The 27,702-nt window shown below is 59.4% G+C and overlaps 2 protein-coding genes across 13 annotated transcripts; both read right to left on the bottom strand.

Annotated features, from left to right (window-relative positions):
* Window positions 1-70: 70 nt before the first annotated feature.
* Window positions 71-5,726, bottom strand: SLC6A8 (solute carrier family 6 member 8). Of its 4 annotated transcripts, none has more exons than XM_014251741.2 (14): window positions 5,606-5,726; window positions 5,119-5,337; window positions 4,636-4,767; window positions 3,795-4,068; window positions 3,585-3,717; window positions 3,198-3,332; window positions 3,003-3,106; window positions 2,774-2,898; window positions 2,582-2,694; window positions 2,365-2,502; window positions 1,953-2,055; window positions 1,778-1,878; window positions 1,394-1,564; window positions 71-581 (listed from the first exon to the last, which is right to left on the bottom strand). In XM_014251741.2, the coding sequence occupies exons 1-14, from the start codon at window positions 5,709-5,711 to the stop codon at window positions 450-452; spliced, it is 1,986 nt and encodes a 661-aa protein (XP_014107216.2). In that variant the 5' UTR covers window positions 5,712-5,726; the 3' UTR covers window positions 71-449. The 4 variants fall into 4 exon arrangements, with proteins under 4 accessions (XP_014107216.2, XP_087917810.1, XP_087917809.1 ...); XM_088061684.1 differs by having other exon boundaries at window positions 2,774-2,868; XM_088061683.1 differs by having other exon boundaries at window positions 5,119-5,334.
* Window positions 5,727-6,586: 860 nt separating this feature from the next.
* Window positions 6,587-27,621, bottom strand: USP19 (ubiquitin specific peptidase 19). 9 transcript variants are annotated; one of them, XM_014251728.2, is made up of 28 exons: window positions 27,508-27,621; window positions 23,711-23,810; window positions 23,317-23,561; window positions 21,541-21,597; window positions 20,334-20,462; window positions 19,653-19,786; window positions 18,934-19,341; window positions 18,342-18,609; window positions 18,056-18,212; window positions 17,883-17,954; window positions 17,280-17,395; window positions 16,750-16,964; window positions 16,262-16,463; window positions 16,042-16,175; window positions 15,693-15,851; window positions 15,502-15,612; window positions 15,227-15,337; window positions 14,974-15,075; window positions 14,656-14,796; window positions 14,356-14,474; window positions 13,991-14,128; window positions 13,537-13,901; window positions 12,767-12,877; window positions 12,041-12,257; window positions 11,569-11,721; window positions 11,298-11,461; window positions 11,039-11,217; window positions 6,587-6,837 (listed from the first exon to the last, which is right to left on the bottom strand). In XM_014251728.2, the coding sequence occupies exons 3-28, from the start codon at window positions 23,423-23,425 to the stop codon at window positions 6,697-6,699; spliced, it is 4,212 nt and encodes a 1,403-aa protein (XP_014107203.2). In that variant the 5' UTR covers window positions 23,426-23,561; window positions 23,711-23,810; window positions 27,508-27,621; the 3' UTR covers window positions 6,587-6,696. The 9 variants fall into 9 exon arrangements, with proteins under 9 accessions (XP_014107203.2, XP_014107207.2, XP_014107201.2 ...); XM_014251732.2 differs by having other exon boundaries at window positions 16,750-16,958; XM_014251726.2 differs by lacking the exon at window positions 6,587-6,837 and adding an exon at window positions 7,096-9,219 and having other exon boundaries at window positions 16,750-16,928.
* Window positions 27,622-27,702: the final 81 nt, after the last annotated feature.

The raw sequence follows: 27,702 nt of genomic DNA, 5'->3' as shown, positions 1-27,702 counted from the left end.
GCCACCCCACACCTCGCCCCTCAGTTGTCCGCTGCTAGTGCCCCGCTTCCCCTGCCTGCAGTGCCAGGACTGCCAGGGTCTCCCAGTTTATTGCCAGATGTCGGGGCGGTTGGGGTTACACCAGACAAACGCTACGGGAAGCAGTTAGTGAGTGGGGGGCCATGGGGGCCGCGGGCAGGGGCCAGGGAAGGGCTGTCCCACTCACTCCCCCAGCCGGCGGCCTCCCTGCCTTCCCCCCGGGCCGCCACGCTCCCCCGCGCCGGGGACCCCTCCTGTGCCCCGCGGCTGCCCTGGCTCCGTGGCCCCCAGCACCCCCCACCTCGCTGTGTTCACCCCCCTGCAGCGAGGCCGGCGGCCAGGGCGGCGCGGGGGGCACGGGGCAGCGTGGGTGGGAGGCGGTGCTGGCATTATTGCTATGGCAGGCGGGAGCAGCGCGACCCTCCCCACGCTCAGATCACAGTCTCGAAGAGCGTCGCCTTCTCCTTGGGGGGCTCTGGGGCCAGCAGCTTGGCTTCTGCCTCTGGCGTCAGGTACTCCAGGTGGTGTTGGCCCCAGATTGGAGTGGTCAGGAGCTGCCAGCGCTGTGGGGACATTGTGTCAGCACCCAGGGACACTGGGACTGCCTGGACCCAGGTTGGTGAATTCCCCGCATTGCACAGGGATAGGAAAGGGATGGGATTTCGATGCGGGTGGAGGTGAGACTGGGACAGGGAAGGGATTGAAATGGGATTGAGAAAGGGACACAGATTTGCATGGGGACAGGGACAGGACTGAGACACTGACAGGATTAAAGCAGTGATGTCAGCAAGGATGGGGTTTGGGTGAGGCTGGGAATGAGACAGCAATGGGGATGGAAATCTGATAGGAATGAGAGCAATGAAGACAGGAAGAGGACTTGGATGGGGGTGAGCCTAGGATGGGAAAAGGACTAAATGAGATTGAGAGAGGAATTGCAAGGAGACAGTGATGGGAATGTGCACAGGATTTGGCTGCAATAGGGATAGGACTGAGACACTGATGTAAGCATCAGTGGGAATCAGGTAAGATTGGGAACGAGACAGTGATGGGAACAGGAATGGAATTTGGGTGGGAGTGAGACAATGAGGACAGGCACATTATTTGTATGGGAATGAGACAGATGAAAACAGAGATGGGACCTTGCTATGGATGGGACTGTGATGGCAGTGCGGACAGTGGTGGCATTTGAATGTGAATCAGACAGCAATAAAAACTGGGATGAGATCTGGTGATGGATGGGACTGAGATGGCAATGTGGATGGTGGAATTTCAATAGGGCTGGGACTGGGCTGGGGAGAGGACTAAGCGTGGGACAACCACGGCCAAGAATGGGGTGAAGACAGAGGCAGGAGTGATCCCACCGCACTGCCCTCACCTCGCGCAAGGAGCCTTTGCAGCGCAGGAGCTTGTAGATAACAGTGCAGGGGATGCAGAGCATGGAGGAGAGTGCCAGGACCCAGCCGATGGCTTCCCCCCACCACGGGTACACGTATGTCTTATTGTATGTCAGCGGCTTGTAGTTCACCACGTGGAACACGAAGATGCCCTGGGTGGAGAGAGGGAAGTGAGGTCCCGCGGGGCAGGGAGCTGGCGGTCCCCACCCCTGAAGCGTGTCACCGCCGTAGCCCCCGAGGTGTGCATTCGCCCCACGGTCGTGACCCGCGTGTGCCCACAGCGGCCGCCGGGGGGCGCTCAGTGCCTGTGGCACAGCCCGGGGCGGTGGCACACGCGTGTCCCCACGCGCGCTGGCCTTGCTCACCACGCAGACCAGCGGTGTCACCACAGCCCAGCACCACTTCATGACGGGCAGGGGTCGGTAGCCGATCATACGAGCCACATCGTCCATGAAGCGGTCAGCACCTGCAGGGAGGGGTGCGTCAGCTGGGGCACATGTGTCCCCCCGTGTCCCCCTCCCCGTGTCCCCCTTGCCTCACCATAGACCCAGGCAATGACCACGCACTCCCAGAAAGCCTGCCACAGCAGCGTGATCCCGCTGGCCGAGTAGTTGTCAAAGAGCTGGAATACGTACATGCCGCCCTGCCAGGAAGGTGCCCGTGTCACCAGCATTGTATTGTGCTGGCTGCCCCGCATGCCACCACACTGGCAGCCCTATTCTTGCCAGCACCGGTACCCCTCCTGGCACCCTGCATTCCATGGACACCCTGCTCCCAACAGCACCCCTATGCCACAGAGACCCTCATGACATGGGCAGCTCCACTGACACGAGAGCAACAGCCCCTGTGAGCTCCCACCCCACAGTGGGACCTCATGGGACATGATGCCTCAGGAACGGGCGCAGGTGGCCAGTGTGGGGCTGGCCGGCACTGTCCCTGCTGCATTCCCCACCTGTGTGACCATGGAGAGGTCAATGAGGCAGCAGATGATACAGCAGAACGCAGCGGTGAGCTCACGGCGCAGCGAGCCAGCCCCTGGCTGGGGAAACAGGTCCAGGATGCCCGTGATGAAACCCTCGACACCGACAAACTGTGGCACAAAGCAGGGCTCAGTGAGGACATGCCACACATCCGCTCCCTGTTCCCCATCTCCCTGGTTGCCACAGCACCTGGCTGTCCAGCCCCAGCACGAGGAGCATGATGAAAAAGAGAGTGGCCCACAGGGGGGACAAGGGCATCAGCGTCACAGCTTTGGGGTAGGCGATGAAAGCCAGCCCAGGACCTGCAGGAGACTGGGGTCAGAGATGCCACTCATGGGGTGACACAGAAAACACAGTTGGCACCCACCGTCCATCACTCACCAGACTCAGCCACCTTGGAGATGTCCACGCCTTGCTCAGAGGCCATGAAGCCGAGCACAGAGAAGACAACGAAGCCGGCAAAGAAGCTGGTGCAGCTGTTAATCACAGCCAGGATGTAGGCATCCCTGTGGGCACAGCATCCAAGGAAGTGCTGGGGGGACACTGGGGGACACACCATGGGGTCACTGGGACACACCATGGGGACTGCCTGCAGCTGGCACAGCCTTACCTGTAGCAGTTGTTGTGGAAGCGGTTGTAGCTGCCCAGTGCCGTCAGGGCGCCCAGCCCGATGGCATAGGAGAAGAAGACCTGGGTGCCAGCATCAATCCAGACCTGGGTGTGAGGGAGGGTGTCAGGCGGTGATGGGGGTGCCAGGGGGGGTGTGTAGCACCCAACTTCCCGCTGCTCTCCCCACTGCCCTCACCTGTGCCTCAACCAGCTTGGACCAGTCAGGTTTCAGGTAGTAGATGATGCCACCCAGCGCGCCAGGCAGTGTTACTCCGTGGACCAGCAGCAGGATGAGGACCACATACGGGAAGAGTGCCGTGAAGTAGACGATCTGAAGAGCAGTGGGTGGGCATGAGATCCCCCCCAGGCCAGGTCTCTCAGTCACGTGCCACAGGTGTCCCAGCAGGACCAGAGCCTGGGAATGTCCCCAGCAGCTGGTAGCACCTCCTGGACAGATGTGGGACACGGGCCTCCCACCCCTGTGGGCTGTGGCACAGAAGAGCAGGAGCCAGCAGTGCCGTGTGTTGCAGTCCCATTCACTCATGCCAGTGGCCCTGATGCATGTTCCCTCTGCCAGTATTACCTTCCCAGTTGACTTGACACCCTTCCAGATGCAGAAGTAGACAACGACCCAGGTGGTAACCAAGCAGAGGATCATCTGCCAGTTCATCTCCCCTGGCTCACTGAGGCCCCCAGAGAGACGCAGCACCTTGTTCCTGCAGAGTGGGGCTGTGCTGAGCACCAGCATGACACCCCCAGCCCCACACAACATCCTCCTGGTTCCCATACTCACTCCCAAAATTCAATGACGGGTGAGCGCTTGTTGGTCATGTCGGTGCAGCTGAAGTTAGAGGTCCAAGTGCTGGCAGTGGCATTAGTGCTGACATTGTGGCATAGGTCTGGGTTGAAGAGCTCCGTGCACTGCTCTGTGTTCCAGGAGTGGCCACAGGTGGCCCAGGGCAGGGTGTCCGTCAGTGAATGCACCAGATAAAAGAGCCCCCACACTAAGATCATGATGTAGTAGGAGTTGCAGAAGAAGACGATCACCATAGAGGCCAGGCCTAAACCTGTGGCACGAGGAAGATCAGAGCCCGCAGGTACCCATGGGCAACTGGCAGACAGCATGGAGTGGGATGTGGGGTGTTGTAGCAATGGGGGAGGACAGAGGAGAACTGACAGGGACGGGACAGGGAAAGCTGGCAGCCCTGGACAAGACAGGGGAGAGCTGGTGGGAATGGGACAGGGAAGCTGGCAGCACCAGGCAGGACAGGACAGGGTGGGGACAGCTGGCGGCATGGCACAGAACCAGGAGGGAGCCGGCAAGATACCTCTGAGGTGGGGATCCAGCAGCTGCCTGGGATCCAGCAGCATGCAGGCAGGGAGCCACAGGGGCAGGCAGGGCAGCACAGGGTGCCATGGGGCACAGGTGCAGGCAGCTGCCATCCTTGGCCGTGGCACAGGGCGGCAGTGGGACGCGGGCAAGGTGCAGGGGAGCAGGCAGGGCGTGGGCAGGGTGCTGCCAGCCCCAGCAGGCTGCGGGCAGCCAAGGCACAGTCAGGGTGCAGGCAGGGTGCCGGGGGCCCTGGGCAGGGTGCAGGGGCCACGGAAAGGGTGCAGGCAGGGCGCGGCATTACCCTTGAAGAGGGGGGCGATGTTCCAGGCGGCGATGCCCCCCTGCTTCATAAACTGTCCCAGGGCCACCTCCAAGAAGAAGATGGGGATGCCACCCACGAAGACGATGAGCAAGTAGGGGATGAGGAAGACGCCTGGGGCCGGGGGCAGGGGGCCGGCTCAGCCGCCGCCGTCCCCCCGGCCCCCCCTTTTGCTCCCCCCCTTCCCCGCGCCGCCCGCCCGGACGCAGCGAATGGCAAAGGCGCCTCCGCGCCCTCCCCTTGCCGCGATGTAGGTCAGCAGGGGCAAGTAGTGGGGGGCTCCCACGACCCCTCGCCCCGTGAGTGACTCCGGACCCCCGCGGGGTGGTTCACGATGCCCTCGAAGGCGCAGGGCGAGCTGACCCAGCGTGGGGTGACCCCCAGGCACACACTCTGGGGCGGGAAGAGGGTGCCCCCCGCGCCGCGGGGCTCTCCCCCGCGGCGTGGGGCGAGCACGAGGCTCACCTCCGCCGTTCTTGTAGCACAGGTAGGGAAAGCGCCAGACGTTGCCCAGCCCCACGGCGAAGCCCACGCAGGACATGATGAAATCCATCTGCCGGGTCCATGTTTCCCGTTGGGGGGCGGCCTCTTTGGGGGGACCAGGGGGTCGCACCAGTGGTGCCGTCACTGTTCGCTCCTCACCCGCCGTGGGGGGCTCTGCGCCCTCCGCCCCGCCGGGGCCTTCTGCCGAGACGGGGGGAGTGGGGATGCCCACGCCGCCGTCACGCGCGCCCGTGGGGGCGCGGAGGGGGGGGGAAGCACCTCCCCCCCCCACGCGCCCCTCTCCGCGCGTAGGGGCGTGACGTCAGATGTCAGGCCGGCGCGTGACGTCACAATGCAGAGCGGTGACTCACCCCGCGGCGGCGGGAGGGGGCGCGCCGCGGTCGCGCGTGGCCGTGGGTCCCCCTCTCCCCCTCCCCAAGCTCTTCCCTCCCCGGCGCTCCCCGCTTACCGGAGCCCGCGGGGGCAGCGGCGGCCGCGGCTGTGGCGGCGGCGGCGTCGCGTCGCGGGGCGTCGGGCGGCTGTGGGGCGGCCGTGTCGGTGGGGACGGGGGGCATGTCGCGGGGGGCCGGGGAGCGGGGGCGGGTCGGGGGTGGCTCCGTGGCCGAGGGGGCCTCAGAAGCAATCCACGAAGCACTTGAAGGTGAGTCGGAAGAACCTCATTGAGGGCGGCGGGGCGCGGCGGGGCGGGCCGGGCCGGGCGGGCGGCTCAGAGCCGGGCTGCGGGGCCGGCGCCGCGCGGCCGCTCCGGGGCTCTCTGCGCCGCGGCACCGGGCGGCGGCGGAGGCAGCGACCGGCCGCACCGCCCCCCGAGCCCCATTGGCCGCGCCATCCGCCCGCGGCTTGACGGGACTTGCAGTCCCGACGCACTGGCACCGGCCCCGGGGCGAGGCGGGGTGCACGGGGGGACGAGGCACACCCCGCGGGATTCCGGGCACTACGGACAGCGGGGGACGGCGTTGGCAACGGGGAATACCGGGCACAAGGGACACAAGGCAGCAGGACACACCCGGGGACCCCAGGGAGCGGAGCGCTAGGGACAGCAGGCAACAAGACAGGCAGCGGGAGACGAGGCACTTCAGCGCACAACAGGCACTAGAACTCCGGGACTTGTACGTCTCGCCCCACCAGCACAAGGGCACAGGAGAAGACACGAGGCACTAAAGCAGCAAGATTTGCACCGGGGGACACGAGACAACAGGGTGCACCCAGCAGCACAGGGAGAGGCAGCAGGCACCAGAGGACTCTGTGTTCCCCCTTGCTGCTGTGGATTTAGGGGACAGCGAGCACCAAGTCACACCAGGGAACAGTGGGGCACAAGGGCACCTGGGGCAGCAGGGTTCTGGGAGTCCCAGCAGCACACTGGGGACACGATGCCTTGGCTCACAAGGGGGGCAGAGGGTCCTAAGGGATAAGAGGCAGCAGAGGCGAGTGGAGTTCAGAGAGTTTAATGAGCGCAGGACAAACCCTGATTCCCCCCATCCCCCCACCCCCCAGTGCCCGGCCTGGCCCAAACCCCCAGGCCAGGCCCCCCACGACACCCTAGTCGACTTCTTCCATGCTGCTGTAGGAGGGGGCTGGGCGCTCGGCGGGGCTGGTGAAACGCTCAGGGAGGCCTTCCGCAGCCAGCGGCGGGGCTCCTTCGGGGGCCAGGCCAGATCCGAACGGCACTGGGGGCAGTCCCTGCAAGCAGAAGGTGAGCATGAGAGGGAGACTTGCACCCTGCCCACCCATCTCCCTCCCTGCTCCCGGGGGGCTGGAGGGGTGCCCAGGGGGGCCACAGCCCCACATGCACAATGTACAGCCCCTCGGCTTAGAGAGCAAACCCCACGGCAGGGCAAAGGGAAGCAGGCCCAGGGCCTCAGGAGGCAGCCCCTCCGGCCCAGCAGGAGAGCCAGGCCGCGGCACAACTCCTGCCCCAGGGCTGCTCAGCCACTGGCGGTCGGAGCAGAGCCCTGCAGCCCAGCACGAGCGGCAGTGACGGGCCTTGGGCAGGCTGCCAGTGCCTGCCAGGGGTCTGAGGAACAGAGTAGGGTCAGAGGGGATTTCCAGGGCTGAGAGCACCTTGTCAGGCCTCACTGCTGGCCACCCACCACCGGTGAGGACAGGCAGGTGCAGGCAGCAGCTTGTGGGCCCCAACCACCCCTGGGGTGCCAGCACCAGTTGGAGCAGAGGTCAGCCCACCGGCGCTGGGCACTGACTCAGACCCACGAGGCCAGCACTGTGGGTGAGCGGGGGAAGCTGCTGAGACCCAGGGCTGTAGACAATGAGGCGACTGTTCCAGGACAGGCACCTCATGACCACAGCACAGCCCTGCCGGGCTCCCCAGCTGGGACCTGCTTGGGAGGGGAGTAAACCTCAACACGTGGAGGCAGGGTGTGGGACAGAGGTAGGGGAGTCCAGCTCAGCCGCCAGCCTAAAACACAGATGAACCCCTTCGTTGCCAAGCATCCCTCCCAAGCCAGCTGAGGGCACTGCCAGCAGAACAGCAGTGGAGACGGAAAAGAAAGTCACAGGGCTCTGAAGTCACCTCTCACACCCAAATATGCCAGAGCTGTCTGAGCCACACACAGCCAAGGGCAACACGTCTCAATGTCAGACACCGTTGGAATTGCAGCCTGTGCACCAGCCTCAGGGGACTGCCTGCTCCTGGCCCTGCCGGGCTCCCCACGCCCTGCACGTGTCCCACAAGGCTACCACTCCACAGCTGGGACTAGAGCCCAGACTGTGCCCCATGGCATGGGCAGGCAGAGCTCTCCCCTGAGCCTGCTGCCACACAGCATGCACCAGGCACCCAGCAAAGCCCAAGGGATGGTCCTGGTGCCAGCTGGGTCACAGAGTGGCCTCAAATGACCTCAGTGTGGAGTCCTCGCCTCTGTGTGGGAGTCCCAGCACACAGGACAGGAATGCTGCATTTCTTTGGAAAACCTGGCTTTATTAATGCACCACAGTCATACCTGTGCTGCCTGATCCCATGCCTCTCCCACAGCATGGGCAGCTGGTGCCCTTGCAAATGAGGTGCTGCACCATGCTGCCCTGAAGAGATCAACTCCCCCAGCTGCTCCCAGCACACAGCCCCACAGACTGGTGGGAGGCAGTGACGCAGAATCAGGCCAGTGACCAGAGATGAATGCTCACCATGGGCACCCCAGTCTGGATTGCCAGGCTCCCCAGCAGCTGTCTGGGACTGGAGCAGGGAAGCTCACAAGCCCTTGGTAACAAGCCTGTCCAGCCCCAGCACAGGAGCATGGCACACACAGGCACACAGGCAGCTGGCACCAGAAGGCTCAGCAGAAGGCTAGCAGGGCAGACTGGGCTGGCCAAGGACCATGGGTAGTCCCAGCTCTATGGAAGCTCAAGGCTCCTGCAGCAGCACAGCTGAGAGAGGTGGCCAGCCAGGGCCCGTGTCAGGGCATCCTGGCCTTCCTGCAGCCTCCCAGCAGGTCTCCGCATTTCCTTCTTGGGAGCCAAGCAGAGATGGCTGATGTGCCCATGGGGCTCTCAGACCCCAGCTTCACTGCAGCAGCAATGTCCCTTCTTGAGCAGCAGGTAGCCTTGACATCTGCCCCACTCCCAGTGGGCAGCAAGAAAGGGCAAAAAAGCTTCTGGTTCTGGGCTGTGCCTTGGCAAGGTAGCAGGCTGGCCACACAGGCCTGCCAGCTGGCACAGGAGATACCAGAGCAGACAGGCAGGAGCCAACAGCCCCATGTTTCCCTTGGCGAGTCTTTCCCAGCGTTTTCTGTTCTGCTGCCTCATGTCTTCGTCTCATAGTGTCCTAGGACGGCGCGTGCCCTGGCGGCCCTGCTCCTGCAGCTGGCCACACGCCTGGGCCTATCTCCAGAGGGGCTGGTAAATGAGCGGGTAGAAGACGTTCAGGAAGAGAGCCACAATTGCAGCTGTGGTGGCCAGGACAAAGTATCTGACGCAGCCTTCATCTGGGTGCTGGGGGGGGCTCAGATTCCGCTTCTGGCCACAGGGCCTCCAGGAGCTTCTTGCAGGCCTTTGGGGTGGCTCAAGCTGCAGCTCTTGTTCTTCAGCCTCCAGTTCCTGCCAGATCAGAGAAGCCTGCGATGTGGAAACCTGCGTCAGCACTTGGAGAACACAATGGGCAACACCCCTTGCCATCCCCTGGGGCAGGCGGCTGCCTGCAAGCCCAGCCCCGTGCCCAGCCAGCCCGCCTCCCCATGCAGCACCGTCACGGTCGCACCCGCCCCCGCAGCTCTTCAGGGTCTCTGGTGTGTGGGGCTCCGGTGGGTGGCTCTGTGGGAGGGAGCATGGGCAGCTGCCGGGCAGGGTCTTCATGGGACTGCAGGGAGTGAAGCCAGCAGCTGGATCCCGATGGAGCAGATGGACTTGCATTGGTGGGTCCAGGAGGCAAGGGAGCAGGCAGCAGCCAATCACAAACCAGCTTCTGTGATCCAAACAGGATCTTTCAAATGACAGCCAATCCAGAGCCAGCTGGTGCAGCAGGAGCAGGAGGCACAGTGCCAGTACAGCCAGTCACAGCTCCACTTTGGTGGGTAGGAATGCTCTGACAACCAATCGTAGCCCAAGTTCCAGAAGGATTTTCCACAGGCAGCCAACCACAGCTTGGCCCTTTCATGGTGGTGATCATGCAGAGCAGCCAGTCAGGGAGCAGGTCTCTGGAGGGCACCCAGTGCCAGGGAGGGTGCAGGTGGTCCAGAGTGCTTGGGGACCTGCTGAGCCCCACTGGGATCCAATGCATCCCATTACTGCAGGGAAACCGGTGCTGCCAGGGGCCCAGTGAGCCCCAGTGCCACAGAGCAACCCGATGAACCCCAGTGCCATGGGGCATACAGTGAGCCACAGTGCCAGTTCTGTCCCTGAAGGCTCTTGCCACCAGTGTGCGAAAAACAGCACAACTTTCTGATTGCTCAGGCTGCCCCCAGTGAGTGTAGCTGCTCCAGGACACGCACATAGGGCAGGAACAACCCAGGCAGGCAGACACTAACATGCCAGACAGCCCTGCCGGCCTTACAGACAGACAGCTTCTGTCCCCAGGCAAGAGGGCAGAGCTGGGATGCCTAACCAGCACTGGGCCAAGGGGAGGATGAGCCAGAGGGGCAGGGAGGCCAGGCCAGAAGGGCCCCTCAGGGCACACATGTGCGGTCATGCTAGAGATGAAGTGAGCATTGTCCTCAGACTCCGTGAGCCCACAGAGATGCTGAGCATGGAGGGAACATCTGCAGCACAATGGTACAGAGGATCTGATCAGGTGGACGCCAGCCTCGGCATTCCTGACTTTCACAAGAATATCAGTGTAGACATTTTTTACCACTGCATTCTGAAAGCACCCTGCCGTCTGGCCCATCCCCAGTCCCTCCCTCCCAGGCCACCCAGCAACAGAGCTCGCTCTGGCAGGTTTTTCTACAGCACCCTGTGAAGGCTGCCAGGCCTCTGGCTCAGCACTGGCATTTACCTTTTTTGCACTTGGCTTGGCCCTGAGTTGGGGCCCAGCAGAAAGTGTCCCCCACCCTGCCTTGAAAATGGCTCCTGTGGGCAAGTTCTTACTGATCCCTGGCACAACGAGATCCTACTGCATTGCTCACAACCCCTCCTCCAATGCAGACCCCAGTGAGGCTGTGCCCCTTCTTCCAGTGCTCCCCACCAGCACTTCCACAATGATGATGAAAACCAGCTCTCCCGTGATCCCTCAGGACAGGGACTGTCCCAAACCCTCAGTGAGAACAAGGCAACACAGGCTCCAATGCCCAGCTGGCGCAAGCTCTTTGGTATCAAAAGGGTACAGGCACTGCACTACAACTGCACCAGGCAAAGACGGGCAGGGCCCTATATGTGGGTCCCTGAACACGTTTCAAGGCTCTGTGGCTTCAACAGTGCTGAAAGGGACGCAAGTGCTCACCTGGCTGGCAGCAGCTTCGGCAGAGGGGGTTCGCTCGGTGCGGTGGTCTGAGGGATGCCCTGGCAGGGGTCTCTCCACAGGAGAGTTCCTCCGGCGATAGAAGAGGACATACGCGTATCTGGTCACCACTTGGCTCTCATCCACGGTAGTGACTGTGCTGTCGTCAAAGAGCCGCCAGCCTGAGAAGGAGGAAGGGTTAAGCAAGTGGACGAGTCATGGCTGCAGGAGCAGAGGGGTGGCGAGGGTGACAGATGCTCACCCACGTCACTGCGCTGACTGTTCTTGTCGTTGGGCAGGCGGGCGTATGCTGTGTAGTGCCCTCCGATCATACCTCCATAGTGGTTGATCACAGCATACAGGTCATACATAGGCAGCTGCTGCTCACCCTTCCAACCAATGCAGAACTTGCTCAGATCCAGGCTCCTGTGGAGAGACACAGTGACTGTCAAGGGTGATCAGTGTTACGCAGGCTGGGCTGCAGGTCAGCAGAGGCAGTGCCAACTCAGGCACATCGTTCCCCAGGCTCTCACCGGACAGGAAAGTCCACCATGTCATTGATCTTGTCCCTCCAAATAAAGCTGCGGAAGGAGAAGCGCTTGAGCTGGATAATGAGGACGTTGGGCAGCCGCCACAGCATCAGCTGCTTGGAAGCCTCGCGGTGCTGCTTGCACTTGGGGCAGTACCTGTGGCAAGAGTGTGCTCGTTACCGGCATGGGGAGAACCTCATTCCTTGCAGCCCAGCTCAGCCCCAGGGTCCCCACATGCAGAGCTGGCAGAGGGTATGTGGGAGGGCTCAGCCCCTTCTGTCAAGGGCAGGCCAGTACAGTTCTACAGAGCACTAGCTTTGCTCCCTGCTGGCTTAGCCCTTCCCAGTGCACAGGAAAGGCCAGCCCATTGTTCCTGGCTGCCAGAAGAAACAGCATGCAGGCCCGGGCAGCTCCTGGGAAACCCCTGCTGCTGTCTGGGCCCGTTGGCTGGAACCCACCCTGCTGCCTTCCTCACCATGCTTCCTCTGGGGCCAGAACTTCAGGCTTCGTGAAGAGATTGAGGCACTGCTCCAGGGTGAAGTGGCCAGCCCGGGCTGCTTCACTGGCTGAGCCTGGATCCTCCACACACTCCAACTCCTTGGATTCTACCAACACAAATTCCTTGAGGCGCTCATTGTTCTTCCACACCAGGGCAAGGGAGCAGTCATCTGTCAGATCCAGGGGGGTGTCACCTGTGAAGGGGCACAGACCTCACACACGTACCCCACGTGGCTGGACCATGCCACCTTGCTGGAGCAATCTTGTCCATCCCAGTTAGATACAGAGATCAAAAAGTGCAGCCAGAAAGGGACACGTGCCCCCTGGCCAGGTTCATCATGCTGGGGCAGCAGAGCCCCTCAGCCTGCAGAGCGTAACACCGGCACAGCCCTCTCATCAGCAGCACCCTCACAACCAGCACTTGGTGTGGGCATCCCATTCAAACAAAGAGATGAGCCATAGATCACAGACCCTCTGAGAATTGGCCTATTTGCTGAGGGGAGCAGGAATGTAATGCCCAACAAGAGATTCTAGACAGAGGCTCTGTGCAGCAGAGCCCTTCCCTCCCCTGTCAGATGCAGCTTTTACTGTCCAGTGTGGACACCTGAGCTCATCTTGTTCCAGGCAGCCTCTGCCACCCTGGCCACTACCCTGCCAGAGGCTGTAAGAGACAAAGTTGGTGCTTTACAGGGCTCTGTCTCACCTTTGTCTTCCAGCTTGTGCTCTCGGTTGGCAGTGTCAATCTTAGTGATGTAGAACTGTGTGGCACGGGCACTCAGTGAGTCTGGAGTGTGCTGGTACCCAGGGATGGCAGCTGTGAATAGGCAGAGACAGATTTGTGGTGGCACTGCCTGTCTGCCCTGCGTAGGGGCCGAGAATTTACAGCGCCCCCACCCCCACCTCACATGCTATGGCCTTGAAGGGACACAACCACGTGCCCATGTCCTTGACTATTTTTAGCAGGCGCCTGCCCCTGGCAAGCTGTGCTCCTCTGCCTGCCTTGCCCCTTCACTGCACATTGCTGCCATCCTGAGACGAGTGTCTGGAAACGTGACAGCCAGGCAGCCGAGCGCGAGAGGCTGGTCCCATGCAGCTGAGTCAGAGCGAGGGAAGTGCTTTGATCACAGCCCCCAGGGGCTCAGCCTGCACCAGCTCTGCCTTGCTCCCACAGGACTTCTGCCAGCCCCTGCTTTCCCACCTCTCCCACAACAATGCAGAACTCCAGCCTCTCTCCTTATCAGGTCTCTGCTCTACACCCTGGGCTTTGCAGGGCAGGGCAGAGCGTGGGTAGGTAGGCATTTCAGGTGAGGCAACAGTGCCAAAACAAAGCTCCCAGGGCCTCATCTATGTTCCCAAGAGTCTCCAACCAAACTCCCAAGGGGAGAAGAGATGCTGTGCTGGGAGGTGACCCCAAGAAGGGAGAATTGCCTGAGCTCCTGGCACAGACACAGCGAGCACTTCAGCACCTCTTACCTTCTGGCTTGACGGCCCTCTCATAGGATGGCTCCTTCTCACAACAGCTGTCACCCTGAGACTCCATGTGCTCAGAGAACCCCGAATCCAAGCTCAGGAGGGAACTCCTGGCTGTCAGGACCTTGCTCCGAACAGTGGTAGTATCCCCCATCTCTGGCTGCAGCTCAGGCACAGCTGGCGAGAGCGGGGGCTCCTGTGGGAGGCTGGAAACCCTGTCCCCATCTCCCAGCTCAGGGGCAGAAGTGACAGCTGCACAGCTGCTCTTGGCCAGGGGCTCCAGCTTGTCTGAGTGCAGAGGCTGCAGCCCCTGCTCCGGTGACATCCGGCCCAACTGGAATGGAGGCTGGAACACGCTGACCGAGTACCTGGGCATGGAGGTGGGAGTTAGAGCTGGCCAGACATGGGGCTGAGTTCAGCTCTGGGGCAGAAGCACTCTCCTTCCCTGGACACTTACCTTGCATAGCCCTCCAGCAGCTGGGCCAGGCGGGCGTAGGTGAGGCGGGACTCGGGCACACTGATGAGGAAGGGGAAACCGATGTTTTCAGGACGGCACGAAGCCTTATGGTCTGGCCAGTGTGTTTTCTGACATGCCCTGTAACACATACAGCCCCTGCTGAACCCAGCATCCTTGAACAGCCTGGGAAGGAGCAGTGCAGGGCCAGAGGGGTGTGCTGGGGACAAGGGGAACACCAGGAGTTCAATAGGCTCCATCAAAAAGGGCAGTCCCATCCCACCTTCTTCCAGTAGGCAGAGCTCTCCCATTCAGCCCCCTTCACAGCAGGAGACCCTCCCTCCCTGCCAGGCACCAAGCCAACTCACACATTGCAGTAACCGACTCGATAGCACCTCGTGCAGCGCTTGAGCTTCTCATCCTCTGGCAGCTGCTTCTTCTGGCAGGCTGCACACTTGGCAACAGGGCCACTGGGCACCTGCGGACGCTGCAGGAGAAAGGACCCATTGGACAGGGAAGGGCACCTGGGCAGGACAAGGCAGCCTCGGTAGACATCCATGCTCAATGTAGCCAACCGGCCTTGTGTGCAGTTCTGCCCCTCCTGCTCAGTTACACTTATGGCTCAGCCTTCCTGCATTTCTCCCAGTAGTCCCAATATGCCTTCTTACCTGCTGGACTTGAAGCTCCACCACACGCTCCTTGGCCAGCTCTGGGGACAGCACCTCAAAGCAAAGCAGCAGGTCTGTTGGCGAGACTGTGTCTAGTGAGTTAGATGGCAGGAACACGCGGTGGAAGTGATTCTTGATCACCTGCCAGGAAAGCAGTGGCTTGTGTGAGGACTGCTCTATGTGTCCTCTCCTTGGAGAGCCACAGTGAGCTGTGGGAAGAGCAGCAGTGCAAGGATGCTGTCCTCAGCTAACCACCTCACAAGGCCCTACTGTGGTGGCCTAACCCTCCAGAGCAGTTACCTGCCCAGCACTTCTCACCTCTGCCAGGCGCAGGTTCTCTGGTTTCACACGCACGCTGTGGGCCACTGAGTCAAGCACCTCCATGGCACTGGAGTTCTCCTTGCTGATACTCACAAGGAACTGCCACCGAGAAAGTGCCACATTAGTCACACCACACTAAGGCATGCCTTTACTTAACACACGGCTTAGCCTGTTGGCACATGACCAGCTGCCTGGGGCACTTCCAGGAGCCTTCTTAGGCTTCCTCCCCAGGGTAGAAGGTATCCTTTACCTTGATGGGTTTCTTGTGTGGCTCCTTTGCAAAATAGTAGACAGTCAGCACCTTTTGCTTCTGTGGGAGTGGCACAGGGAGGTACAGGAAGGGGTCAAAGGTAATAGACACCTGCAGATAACAAAAACATGCTCAGCTGTGGGAAGTGCTTGTGGATGAGTAGCAGATCCAGTGGACCCAAGATCCAGCCTCGCCCTGTGACCTGTGCTCTCTAAGGGTCAGGAGTCTACTTCTGCACAACTAGAACAGGGACAGAACCTCCAGGGCTGCCCTACCTTGGAGCACACTGGGCACACAAGCTTGGATTTGTACTGGCCCTGGAAGAGGTCTACTATGAACGAGTCGTTCCTCATCTTGTGTCGTTGCCAAGCCTCCTCAGCTACCACCTGCAGGAAGAAAGGGCTTAGCAACTCACTAAACCACCCAGGCTGCTCTCCCATAGACTCTCGGGGAGGAACACCCTCACCTCATCAGGCCTCCCATCTGAATCAACAGTCTCTGTGTAGGGCTTATTCTGGATGCGGTTGAGGTCCTCGTGCAGGCCATCAAGCAGGAAGGCCATGAACTCCTGAGCATCATGCTGGGCATAGCCAGTGAACTGGCTGGCCTTGCTGGCCACAATTGCCTGTGGGGAGCACAGTAGTCAGGGCTGGTCAGCAGACCTCTGGCAGCACTGCCTGCCCCATGCACAAACCCTGGCTGCACTCACCCACACTCACAGCTCTCTGTGGCACCTGCAGGACAGCCAGGTGCCTACAGGGGAATGCTGGGGACCCACAGCAGCTCCTGCTGAGCACCAGTGCCAGGGGTCCTACCTTTAGTTTAGAGGGCTGGAAGGCATGGTGTGTACCCTTCCACAGTGCTCTGAGCAGCATGGCAAAGCCGATGGCCAGGCGTCCACCTGTCCCCAGCGGGTTGTTATAGTTGATTTCTGACTCAAAGGACCGATCTGTAAGAAATACAGAAGCTCAGGGTGGCTGCTGTCTTCATCATCTGAGTGGCCAAGCTCTGCTTGGGCTCCCAGTGCGGGCTTACCGTGGAAGTAGTCACGCAGCTCCCGGGTGTTGGACAGGGACTGGATGACACTGTTCATGAAGCAAGTGTTGCCCAAGTTCACCAGCCCCGTGAAGCCGGGCAGGCAGACCTTCTTCTTCTCATCCTCATCCTCATCATCCTCCACACTCTCGGCACTCACCGGACTGTGCGTCATTGGCGGCACCATACATGTTGGTTTGGGCTGCCAAAGCAGAGGCAGGTGTGAGGGTGTGCCACTCAGGGAGTCTCTTTGGGAACACCAGAGGAACTCAAAAGCCCAAGAAAACCCCCTGAGAGGGCTGGAGCCATCACACCATCTCTAGCTTGGACTGGGACAGACACGCCAACAGCTGCCCCTAATTCTGCCAACTATGACTGAGGGACACCGCCTCCTCCTCCAAAGGAATACTTTGCCAGTCTCCAGAGTGACACTTAGGAGGTGTCCCTCTTTCCCCTATCCAGGTCAGATCCATTGTGGCCACACTCACCGAAGGAATGTGTGGCTCTTGCTTCACTGCCAAGTGCTCTGGAGCTGTACGGGCTGCCACGCCATCCAGAGCCCCATCTTCCACACGCGGCTTCTCTTTGTCACTGGTTCGGGCCTCTTCCTTGCTGGAGAGGGGGTGCTGGTTACTGCCCGGAGGGTTCTTATCCAGAGGGGTAGGGCCTGTAGGCATGGCAACCTTTGCACCACCCACTGCACCTTAAAAAGGGGGAAGGGTGGGCCTGTGGTTAGCAGCACCACGCGCTGCCCACAGTGGGGCTGAACTGCTCAGTCCACACTTGCACACAGGCTCTCTCCTACCCCTCTTCCCCAAAAGCAAGGGAAACAGCAGTGCCTTTCCCCTATCGCTTGACTCACACCCTGCCTCCCATCCCTCCTACCTGCACCCACTCAGCCCCTCTCTTTCCCCACCATTCCATGCCAGAGGATCCAGCCCCAGCTGGCAGTGGTGAGGAGGGCCCATGCCCCACTGCAGTGCAGCAGACAGACAGGACACGAAGGCAGGGTGCAGACCTCGTGTGGCTGGAGCCTCCAGCCCCCCCCAGCGCTGGCTCTGGCGTTTCTTCAGGCAGACATCAATGCGAGATACAGTGAAGTTGTAAGTGCACTGGTCCGGCTCAATAAGGTTCCTGCAAGGAACACAGCAAGTCAGAGGGGCCCCAGACCCTGCAGCAGCCTCAGGTAAGCCAAAGCCTTTGCATGGCAGACCCATGGCCTCCAGGCAGTAGGGACCCTCCTAGCACTGATCCTGGCAAAGCAGGGTGGAAACCCTCAAGCCTGGCCACACTGAGTGCCCCTTTTCTGACAGATGCATTCTGCTTGGCACCCTCCTGCTGCACATCCCACCCAAAGGGCACACAGGCTGGTCTCTGTCCCCAAGAGCTCTAGAACAGCCTGGGGTGAACTGCAGGCAAGGAGACACTGGGATTTCCTCCCCTGCAAGGAAGCACACAGCCAAGGCAGACCAGGTTCAGGGCACTAGTGTAGCATGATCTAAGTGAAATCTCCAGATGCAGCATTCCCCACACAGAACCGCCAACTGGGACTGGTTCTTGCTCCAGCTCGCATTTTCACTTCCTTTGTCCTGGTGTGGGTTAGAATGACATGGAGTCATACCTGAGTTTCACCTGCCACCGGAACACTGTGTGGGGCCCACAGCCAGGATGGAGACGAAGGAAGTTCGTATCACTGCAGAGAAATTGGGAGTGAGCAGAGGTGAACAAACAAGTAGCCCAGCCGCAATCAGGAGATCTGCAGCGGCTTGGCATCATCCTGAGGCAAACTTGTACCTCGTCTGGAACACTAGTGTGAAGTCTTGCTCCCGGAACAACACCTTGGATGTCTCCTTGTGGATCTCCTTCACATAGACATGCACTACCACCAGATCATTGCCCTTCTCGTATGAGTCATTCTTGACAAAGGTCAGGCTTACAAAAGGCTCTGGCTCTGAGTAAGGAAAGCCACGGAGAGAGAGGTTATCTTCCATGCATGCTGAGGCTGCAAGCTGACCCAGGAAAGGTCCTGAGCAGATGGACTTTCCTGACCAGGCTCACTTCATGGGCTCTAGCCACTCACCATCAGCTGCTGCCTCCAGAGCCACATCGTCCTTGGACCAGTCCCTCTTCTCACCATCTCTGCCCATTGGTGGGGTGGCCACTGGGATGACCTTAGAGCTCTCTCCAAGGATAGGCAGGCAGTCCCGGCTCCGCAAGGCCTCAGTAGGGCTGCCTGGCTGCAGGACTCTCTTCTCAACACAGGTGGCAACACGGTGGGGAAACACCTCCGTGGTAGCTGCAAGAGGTGGCATCTCCACAGGAACAGCCTCTTTGGCCAAAACCACAGCCTTTCAATACAGAAAGACACAGTGAAACACAGACACTGTCACCCCTGAGCTGCCCTGGCCCACCCACTGTGGCTCCTGCCAGACAGTCAGGCACAGCTCCATACCACCTGCTTCCCCCACACATCCCATGCCAGCTTAGCCCCATTAGCACCACAGCACAGCAATAGCGGGATCCTCACTTCACCCTCTCCTCCACCACAGGTCCTCCTGTCAGGCCTCAGCATCCCGAAGCCTGCCTCATCCTCATCGGCAAGGATGGGTTCTGCATCCCCTGCAGAGGGCAGAGGAAGCAGGGGTACCCTGTCCAGCCAGGTCCCCAGGTACCTTCTCGAGTGGCAGTGCAAGGTCTGCAAGGGCCACAGGTGCATCAACCTGGCTGGCTCTGCCATTGCGGCGGCTGCCGGCCCTCCCACTGTGCCCTTTGCCGGGTTCTGTGTTCCCAGTGACTCTGGCATTTGGCTCCTCTTCAGTGGGAGCCACTTTGAGGTATACTGCCCGCTTGGCGCTGGGGCCACTCTGTGTCCCTGGGCTGGCTGGGCTTTTCCCTCCCAGGGCCTCGCTTCTTCCTGGAGCACGCTTGGGGTTGGAGGGCTCCCGCCGGGATCTTGGTGGCTCTGTGCCTTCAACCCTTGGCTCTTCAGGGGTCAACTCTGCAGAAGCAGCCTTCTCCTTCCCATTCTCCCAGCACGCAGCCCCTTTGGCCAGTTCTTTGGATCCATCTTTCCTTTTCTTCTGTAAAAAGCAATGCAGCGTGATGGGAAGGTATTCAGGTAGCAGCATCTTTCAGGCTCCCTATCAATCCCTCACCCTCACTCCCCCTTCCCAGACTGCACCAGGACTCTACTCCAGAACCTGAAAATGCATGGCAGGCAGAAACAGGCGTTAGAGTCCCTGGGAGAGTGGCAGATGGCTCATGCAGCATGTGGATGAAGGATGTGCCCCACATTGCTCCCCGGGCAGCTCAACAGCAGGGAGCTCAGAGCTCATCCCAGCTCCCCAGGACTCCACAAGCTCCCTTAAAAGACAGATCATTCCCTCCTTACCAGAAGTGAAGACCAAGTATGGAGTGGGATTTTCTTCTGAAGCACAAGCTGTAGAAAGTTGCCCTTCTTGCACTGTATCTTGCTGCAGGAGCCCTCAATCTCCTCATAGAACTGACAGCTCCACTGGCGCCCGTCTGTAAAGCAGAGGAGAACCAGCACCTCAGGCAGTGCTCCAGGCAGCTGTCACCTAACCCACAGCCCCTTTTCACCTGCCCCCAGGATGAAGGAAGCACTCATTCAGAGCCAAGAAGGCTGCAGGCAGGCTGCCACCATACCCCAGAAGCCTTCCAGGGCTCCAGCCAGCTTCCCTGAACTTGCTTTGTACATCTGGCTGGCCTCCTTCCCAGCGGGAAGGCCCTGGGCCTCCCTGCCCTCAGGGGCACAGTCACTTTTCCAAAGGATACCCGGGACTCACTCGGCCATCCCAGCAAGCAGGGGACAGAGACACTGGCGCGGCAGTGGGCACTTGGTCACTTGGCACAGAGGCCAACTCCTGCCTGCCCCAGCTCTACAATGCTCTTCTATCAGCTCTGCCTGCTGCCTGAGTGTGTGCCAGCTGAGAGCAAGGCATTGCCTCTGAGGGAGAAGTTTGATGTCTGCCTGCAGCAACCCCGTGCTTGGCCCAGAGCTGTGCCAAGTCCAGATGGAGAAATACTTGTAGCAGTTGCTCCATTTCCATACCTGGTAGTTTGACCACACAGTCTGTGTCGGTGAAATCAGCATGTACATCTTCCACCTTCAGAGCTCCACTGCCCAAGTTCAACTTGATAATGATCTCATCGGCATTCTGCTTCCAGTCCAGCAGCAGCTCTAGGAAAAGGGAGGGAAGTGTTACCCACTTGCTGGGGAATGAGCCTGAAGTGCCCACTCCTTGGCTGGGGAATGCAAGCCTGAATACACACACAGTTAAGGAGGTCAGCGCAGGGAACACAGATCATGACAATTAAAATGGGACCTGCCCTCATCAGATAGGCCACAAACAAGAGCACGTGTTGCAGCAGGGCAGATGAATCCCGGTGGGAACCAGAGAGATCAGAAAGGCAGCGCTGCTCTTGGCATGGCCACACACAGCAGTGGCAGCTGGGAAGAAGGGGTGGCTCCTGCCAAGGACAAAGCAATTACTGCTTTCCTAAGGAACGAGGAAGCCACATAATTACTCTGGGGGATTTAAGTGGACTCTGACCACAATCAGAAATTGCCACTTCCCTTTTGCATATGCAAACCAAGCAGCCCAGCTGGAACCATCAAAGCACTGTACTCTCGCCAGGTGAATGTGGCTAGCATGGCTGAAACATGGACAGGCCGGCAAGCCAGGCAAGTACACTGTAACGGGTGAGAAAAGAGTGCAGCAGTGATACTCTGGTGCAGGCAGAGCTTCCATTGTGTGCCTGCCAGGCTCCAGGTGTGGTCTTGTGGTGCGCTGAAGTCTTCAAGGCAAAAAAGTGATTTGGATCACCTTGATTTCAATCAGGTTTGTTCTACCTATGGGGCATGAGGACATCCTATTCTGTCCTCAAAGCAGGCCTGGACTGAGACAGAAACCAGTCAATGCTGCCCACAAGGTGACACAGCTCGGGATGTTCCCAGCCCAGCATAATGTGCTGCTCAGAAAGAAGCAGAGCAGGTGTCCCAGGGCTGTGCTCAGTGGCACCATGACACCTGAGTTGCAAGCAGTATGCTGCCACATATCCAGGGCATTTTTCTTGCAGACAGCCCTTCTCCACCCCTGGAAAGGCCACATACTGTTAAGATAAACACTGAGGCAAGGGAGTGCTCAGGTTAGCTCTGCTCAATGCCAGAGCACTGGACAACAAGGTGAGAGCTTCAGATCCCTTGGCAAGGGCACTCCATGGCCATGCACTGACAGCTGGCACACACCTCAACTTACCCTCCTCTGAGTCCTCCTCCTCAGCAGTCTCAGCCTGCTTGAGCTCAGGGCGAGACACTAGTGGGCAGAGAAGCAGAGCGCAGGGCAGGTCTGTCATTCTGTCACCTCACAACATGGCCAGCAAGCTGATGCCCAAAATTTCACACATCACCTCCTTCTACCCTGAATCTGTGTCCAGGCCTTTCATCCTGCTTGTGTTGCTCATCTCCCTCTTCTGCTTTCTCACTCTTCTCCTTCACCAGAGTCCTGCCTGCGGCACTGCAGCAAGTCAGCCCCAGAACAGCAGCTATGGCCATACCACCATATCCCACCACAGTGGAAGCAACACAACAACACTGCACCATGTAGGCAGTGCTTTTTTGAGGCACATCTCATTGTGAGCCTGCAGCACTCAGGCTCAGCTGTGTGGCCCAGCTCAGTACACCAGGTCCCAGCCCCCAGACATATAGAGAAGTCCTATCTTGATCTGACAGAAAGAACCTGGTGTTTGGTCATGCTCAAACCAATTCTGCTGTAACCAGAGAACCACGTGGCCCAGCTGCACTTTAACATTTCCACTCCTGCACAAGCTGCCAACATCCACATCTGAAAATCTCCTTCCAAATCAGGGTGGGGAATCAAACTGACCTGACACCTAATCCCTGCTCCCCACAGAATTACCTCCAACAGCCAGAAGTGTCTCCAGGCCTGTTCTACCCCCACAGGACAGTGAACTCTGGCAGCACTTTCTCCTGGAGCAGAGAAACAGTGGCAACAGAAGCTGTGGTCTCCACTCCAGCAGACTCGGAGGGCTGTCACTGCCTCCCTTGATCGGCTACAAATCAGTAGGAAACTTCTGCTGACCACCACAGCCACTGGTGCAAAGGTGCTGGTGGGGCTAGCAGTGTGAGAAGCATAGTAGCGGCACTGCCTGGAGGATCTACAACCCCTCACCACCTCTCACAGAGGGGACAGGGGCAGCATGGCTGCCCTCAAGAAGGCCCCTGCATACTCCTCCTATGAGAAAACACAGTGCTGTGCTCTGCACTATGGGATTTTGCATCGGAGACAGCACCCGGCTGCTCTGGCACAGACCTTGCCAAGCACTCAATTACCTTGGCCTATAAAACACCCCGTGATTTTGAGGTTACAATAATCATAACAGAGCAGGCACGGAAATCAAACAGCTTTCCAGAGCCACAGAAACTCTTGCAGGCATCCTGCCCGCAGGCATTCCCTGCACCTGAAGCATCATTTTTGCCAAAGGATACATGGTAGTTACAGAAGGAATTATTCTACAGCAACTACTTCACCTGAACCACACCTTGCCCTGACTCAGAAGCTAAAGCACCAGCCCCACCCACAGGCCTTGCACACTCAGTCACTGCCTCACAACACCTGGCCTCAGCAAACCGATGTGAAAGAAGCAGCACTGCCTCCAGCTGCAAGAGCACCCACAGGTTTCAGTTCCACTCTCACTGGATCGGGGCAGTCCACACCCAGTCCAAAGCAGAGTCTAGAAACAAACACCAAGGCCAACTCCAGACTTTAGCTAATAAGGCCAGAGGCCCAGCCTTTCTAACATTGCTGGGGCTAAGTAGCACCCAAAGGAAGGAGGTTACAGGTCCAGGGAGGACACTGTGTCAAAGAAGATCCCACATCACACGGGTTACCATAAGCTGCAGGAAGTGATTAGTCAAATCTGCTTATCCTGCAGCAGATGGCTGAGAGGCTCCCAGGCTGTGGAGCTGAGACACCACAGGCCTGCTCGCCACAGTGATGCTGAGGGGCTCTCACCTTCCTTGCTTTCCTGATTGGCTCGATCCTTCTGCTTCTTCTTATTGGTGGCATCATCCAAGCCCCGAGACACTCTCCTCTGGCCAGGGGCATTTGTGCTGCTGGACATTTTCAGCCGTTTGGAGGACACAAACAGCCCGCCGGGGTCAGTAATGGAGTCTGGGTCAGGGGTGCGACGTTTTCTTCCTGGCCCAGCTATCTTGGCGACTCTCTGTGGTCAAACTCTCTGGCAAGGAAGTAATGGCCTAAAGAGAGGAAAGAGCAAGCATAGCCGGAGGTGAAAAAGGCCCAACAGCAGCAGAATCTGCTCTCTGCCTCAGGGTCAGTACCCTTACGTGACCTTCACCACGGTGTTTATGGGAAGCCCCATGCAGCACTCAGTGAGGAAACCTACCTCATCACAGCTGCTACAATGCTTACTGCCAAAAGCATAGGCTTGTCAGAGCTCCCAACATACAACCAGGGGTCTTCAGTATGTGGCACGCATTAAAAACCTGGAAAGCAAGTGTCATGCTCATGGCTCCCACTATAGCAACACTGGCCCAGAGGAGCTGCTGGCACTAACAACACCCAGAGACACAGCCGAGGGCAAGGACATGAGACCTGGATCTGCAAAACTGAGCCTCCAGAGTCAACTGGAGGAGCCTGTCACACAGCTTGGAGCAACAGCTATTTCAGTCAAACAGTGTCCTGTGTAACAGCGCCAGAATAGGAGCCAGTAACACCCTAAGAAGGAAGCAGGCCTGGGACAGTCTCCTATGACAGATGGGAGCAGAGCTCCCTGGCAAAAGGAGAGTTCCGCCCCCTTCACCCACTAGCTGGGAGCTTAACCAGCATAACTGAACCTTGAATATTTATCTCCCAGCCAGTTTACAGACAGCGTCAGCGGGGTCTGGCCTGGAAACAGGACACCTCTGCTCCTTGTGCCCCAGGAAGAGAGTAGGCTGAGCAGGGCATGTAAATTGCTCACCCCTGCCCCCTCAGACATGCCCTCCCTACAAAGCCAGCTCCCCCACAGGCTTAGGGAGCTGCTGGCCCAGGGGTCTGTTGCACTCATTAGTGTCACTCTACAGTGTTCAGGGCTTTGAGAGAGCAGAGCTGAAACAACCCACTGAAAACAGTCCCACTGGAGGTGTCTCCATGGAGGCAGTGAGAGCAGAGCTGGGAGGGTTTCCTCCCTCACTGCCCTGGCTGCACACCCTGACCCTGGCAGTGCTCACCAGCCCGTGGGGGTTTGCAGCAGGAAAATGGGCCCAGCCGTACAGATCCTGCCCACCCCCAGGTGCCAGCTGCCTGCCACAGCCTCCCATGCACTGTTTCACACACATCCCACGGCCTGGCTCTCATCTGAGGACATGGAGCCAAGCCAAACAGCACCTTGGCCTAGCCCAGCTCCACTGAGCCTGCCTCTCCCTCAGCGTGAGGCAAGCTGTCCCTCAGGAACACTCAGTTCTGCCTTCACCCATGTACCAAGCACAGACCCCTTGCCGTGCATGGGCATGGCCAGTGGCAGGAGGCACCTCCAAGGTTCCTCTGACAGAGGAAGGACACGGCCAGTTCTGTGCTGCTGGCCCCATGTTGCCAGGGCATTTGTGTTCTAGAAACGTTCAGGGCAACAAGCAGTCACAAATGTGGAGCTGTAGCCACAAACAGAGAAACCCCAGAGACCAATGCAGCCTGGTCTTGGCCTCAGCTCTGCCAAAGCAAGCCCCATGACAAGTGTTGCATCCAAACCACTTCTCTTCAGGCCAATCTACCCTCACCACCAAGAGCCACTGAAGCCAAGTGAAAAGCTGAGTTCAGCCCAACTGCCTGGCACAGACAGCTCCTGCCACCCATGGTGGAGAGGCCCAAGTGACCTGGAGACTGAGCAGGGTCCAGCATCAATCCCAAAGAGCTTGAAACAGTGTGGGAGGGCAGCAGCATCATCCCCATGCTGCTACACACACTGGGTCTCTCCAGAATGAGGAAGCACTTTTGGGTCTAGAGTGAAAGGGAAGGGCCCCCACAGTAGGGAAAGTGGCAGTAATTCACCAGGCTAGGCCTCTGACGACAGCTGCATGCTGTCACTCAGCTCCAGTCCCCACCAACACCCAAACAGGTTGATTACAGATGTTTCCTGGTGCTGAAGAAGCTCACCCGGGCTCAGCAAACATGGGAAAGCATTTTTTGTTCTATTTCTTTTGCCTCTAGGGTGAAAACCCCAGGAGAAATTGGATTCAAGAAGCAGTGACTGCTTCATGCAGGGTCAGGTGAGGCTCTGTCACCTCCCTCCCGCACCTCCAAAGAGGTAGCAGAGGGTAACTGCTAGGCAGGGTGAAAGCAAGCTCTGAGAAGGGTCCTGGAGGGCTGAGAAAGGACAGGCCTCTACCCAAGAAGGGGTGAGGAAGAGAGACAGGGTTGCGTGCCTACTTGTCACTCCTCCAGGAGAAGCCCGATGCTCTCATGCCTCACTGAGGGCTCAGCTCCCTCGGGTGTTTTGCCGACAGTTATCCCTCATGGCAGGCAGGAACCAAGGGGGCTGGAGCCCTGCCCATTTCAGCTGCCAGACTGATGGCAGCCTGAGGCTGCTGCAGGTACCTCAAGGTTTTGGAGGAGTGAAGGCAAAGCAGAAGTTACTCAGGGATTAGAGTAGGCAAATAGGAGAGTTTCTGCCTTTCTGCCACCAGGAAACACACATACAGGCAGCATGTTCAGCCCCTGGGTGCACAGCGGTTTTGGCGCCACTCCTTTTGGCACAGTAGGAGTCACTGCAGGGGAGAGATGGCGAAAGGCTGCTCTGACTAGATGCCAGGTGAACCTCTGGGAAGCACCTGATGAACTGGGCACTCCTACAAGAGCTTACTCAATCCCCAGAGCCAGGGAAGCCTAGCCACGCTGCTGCTGGGAACAAATGTGCCTCCCTGTCCTCTGCTCTTCCTGCCTCTGTGCTGTGGTGTGCACCAGATCCAGATGGCAGCCAGGGCTTTCTCCTATGTGTCTTCCCCCCAAGCAGTTTCCCAACCCAGCTCATGCAAATGTTTTGACTAGCCAGAAGCAAGGGAGCAAGAGGCCAAGGAGAAGGGCCACTCCGCCCCACAGCAGCACCAGACCAGGAAGGACAGCAAAAGGTGCTCAATGAGATGCAATTTGTGCCCTGTGTCTGGGGCAGGGTTAGCACTAAGCAGGACGAGCTCCTTGATTCTTGTCCACAGCACTCCCCATCAATGCGCAAGGGCCTTTACAGGGGTAGCTGCAGAGAAGGTTGGCTATCCCAACAGCATCATCTTTCCATGGGCTTTTGGATCTTCTATGTCCTAAACACAGCCAACAGAAACACATCCCTCGTGCACACAAATGCTTTCGTCACCTTCTGTTTCTTGTTCCCCTAAGGGAACAGAAATCCCAAGGCTCAAGCTTGACTTTTACTTGAGTTTCATGCCTGACACACGGGTGGAGCCAGAGAAAGCACAGAGTCCCTCCCCTGGGGCAGCTACTCAAGCCAGCACTGTCACACAAAATGTTTCCAACCCATGTGGAAATCACAAGCCGTGTGCCCCCAGCGCATCGTGACAGCAGTGAACCCTCTGCTGAGTGGGGAACCCGGCAGGCCCAAGTCCCTCACTGTGGGTACGATCATTGAATCATAGAACGGTTTGCACTGGAAGGAAACATTGAAGATCATCTAGTTCCAACCCGCCGGCCATGGGCAGGGACAGTGATGAGAGCGTCCAGACAGCAGCCGGCGGCCCCTGGCCTCCCGGGCGCTGCTGCCCGGCCCCAGGCACCGAGAGAGGGGAAAGGGGCTGTGAATGGTGTTTGTGTGAACGGTGTTTGTTTGAACGGTGTTTGTATGAACGGCCTCGGCAGGCAGAGCACGAGGTCACCGCGCCGGCTCCTGCCCGGGGCTGCCGCGCTCGGCCCGTCCTGCCGAGCCCCGCTCTCAGCCCCCACGGCCCCAGCTCCTGCCGCTCCGCACGTTCCCTCCACTCGGGCCCGTCATAGGCCGCCGCCGCCGCCACCGCCATCCGCCGCCTGCCTCGCTCTCCGCTGCCCCGGCTCCCCTGCCCACGGGCCGCATCCCGGCCTCCCCCCGCCCCCGGGCCCCGCCCGCCGCCGCGGCCCTCACCCCGCGCTGGCCCAGGCGCCGCTCCCCGCCCCCGGGCCCCGCCGCCGCCCCGGCCCGGCCGGCCCGGCCCTCCCCGCACTCACGGCCCCGCCCGCCGCTCCGGTCTGTTTGTGCCGCGCCGAAGTTCCGAGCGGGCCGACAACGGAGACAGGCCCGAGCCCGTGACGCACTTCCGGGAGCCGGCGGGCACGCCCACGTGACACTGGAGCAGGGGGCGCGCGTCACGTGACACGGGAACGGGGGTGGTGCCGGCGCGTTCCCGCGGTAACGGGAGCGGG

This window comes from Pseudopodoces humilis, chromosome 13, assembly GCF_049639895.1.
Source record: "Pseudopodoces humilis isolate 2021_Gansu_Grassland_sample_001 chromosome 13, ASM4963989v1, whole genome shotgun sequence".
NCBI lineage: Eukaryota > Metazoa > Chordata > Aves > Passeriformes > Paridae > Pseudopodoces > Pseudopodoces humilis.
Note: the sequence above shows the minus strand (reverse complement) of the source record. Positions and strands in the feature narration are given on the sequence as shown.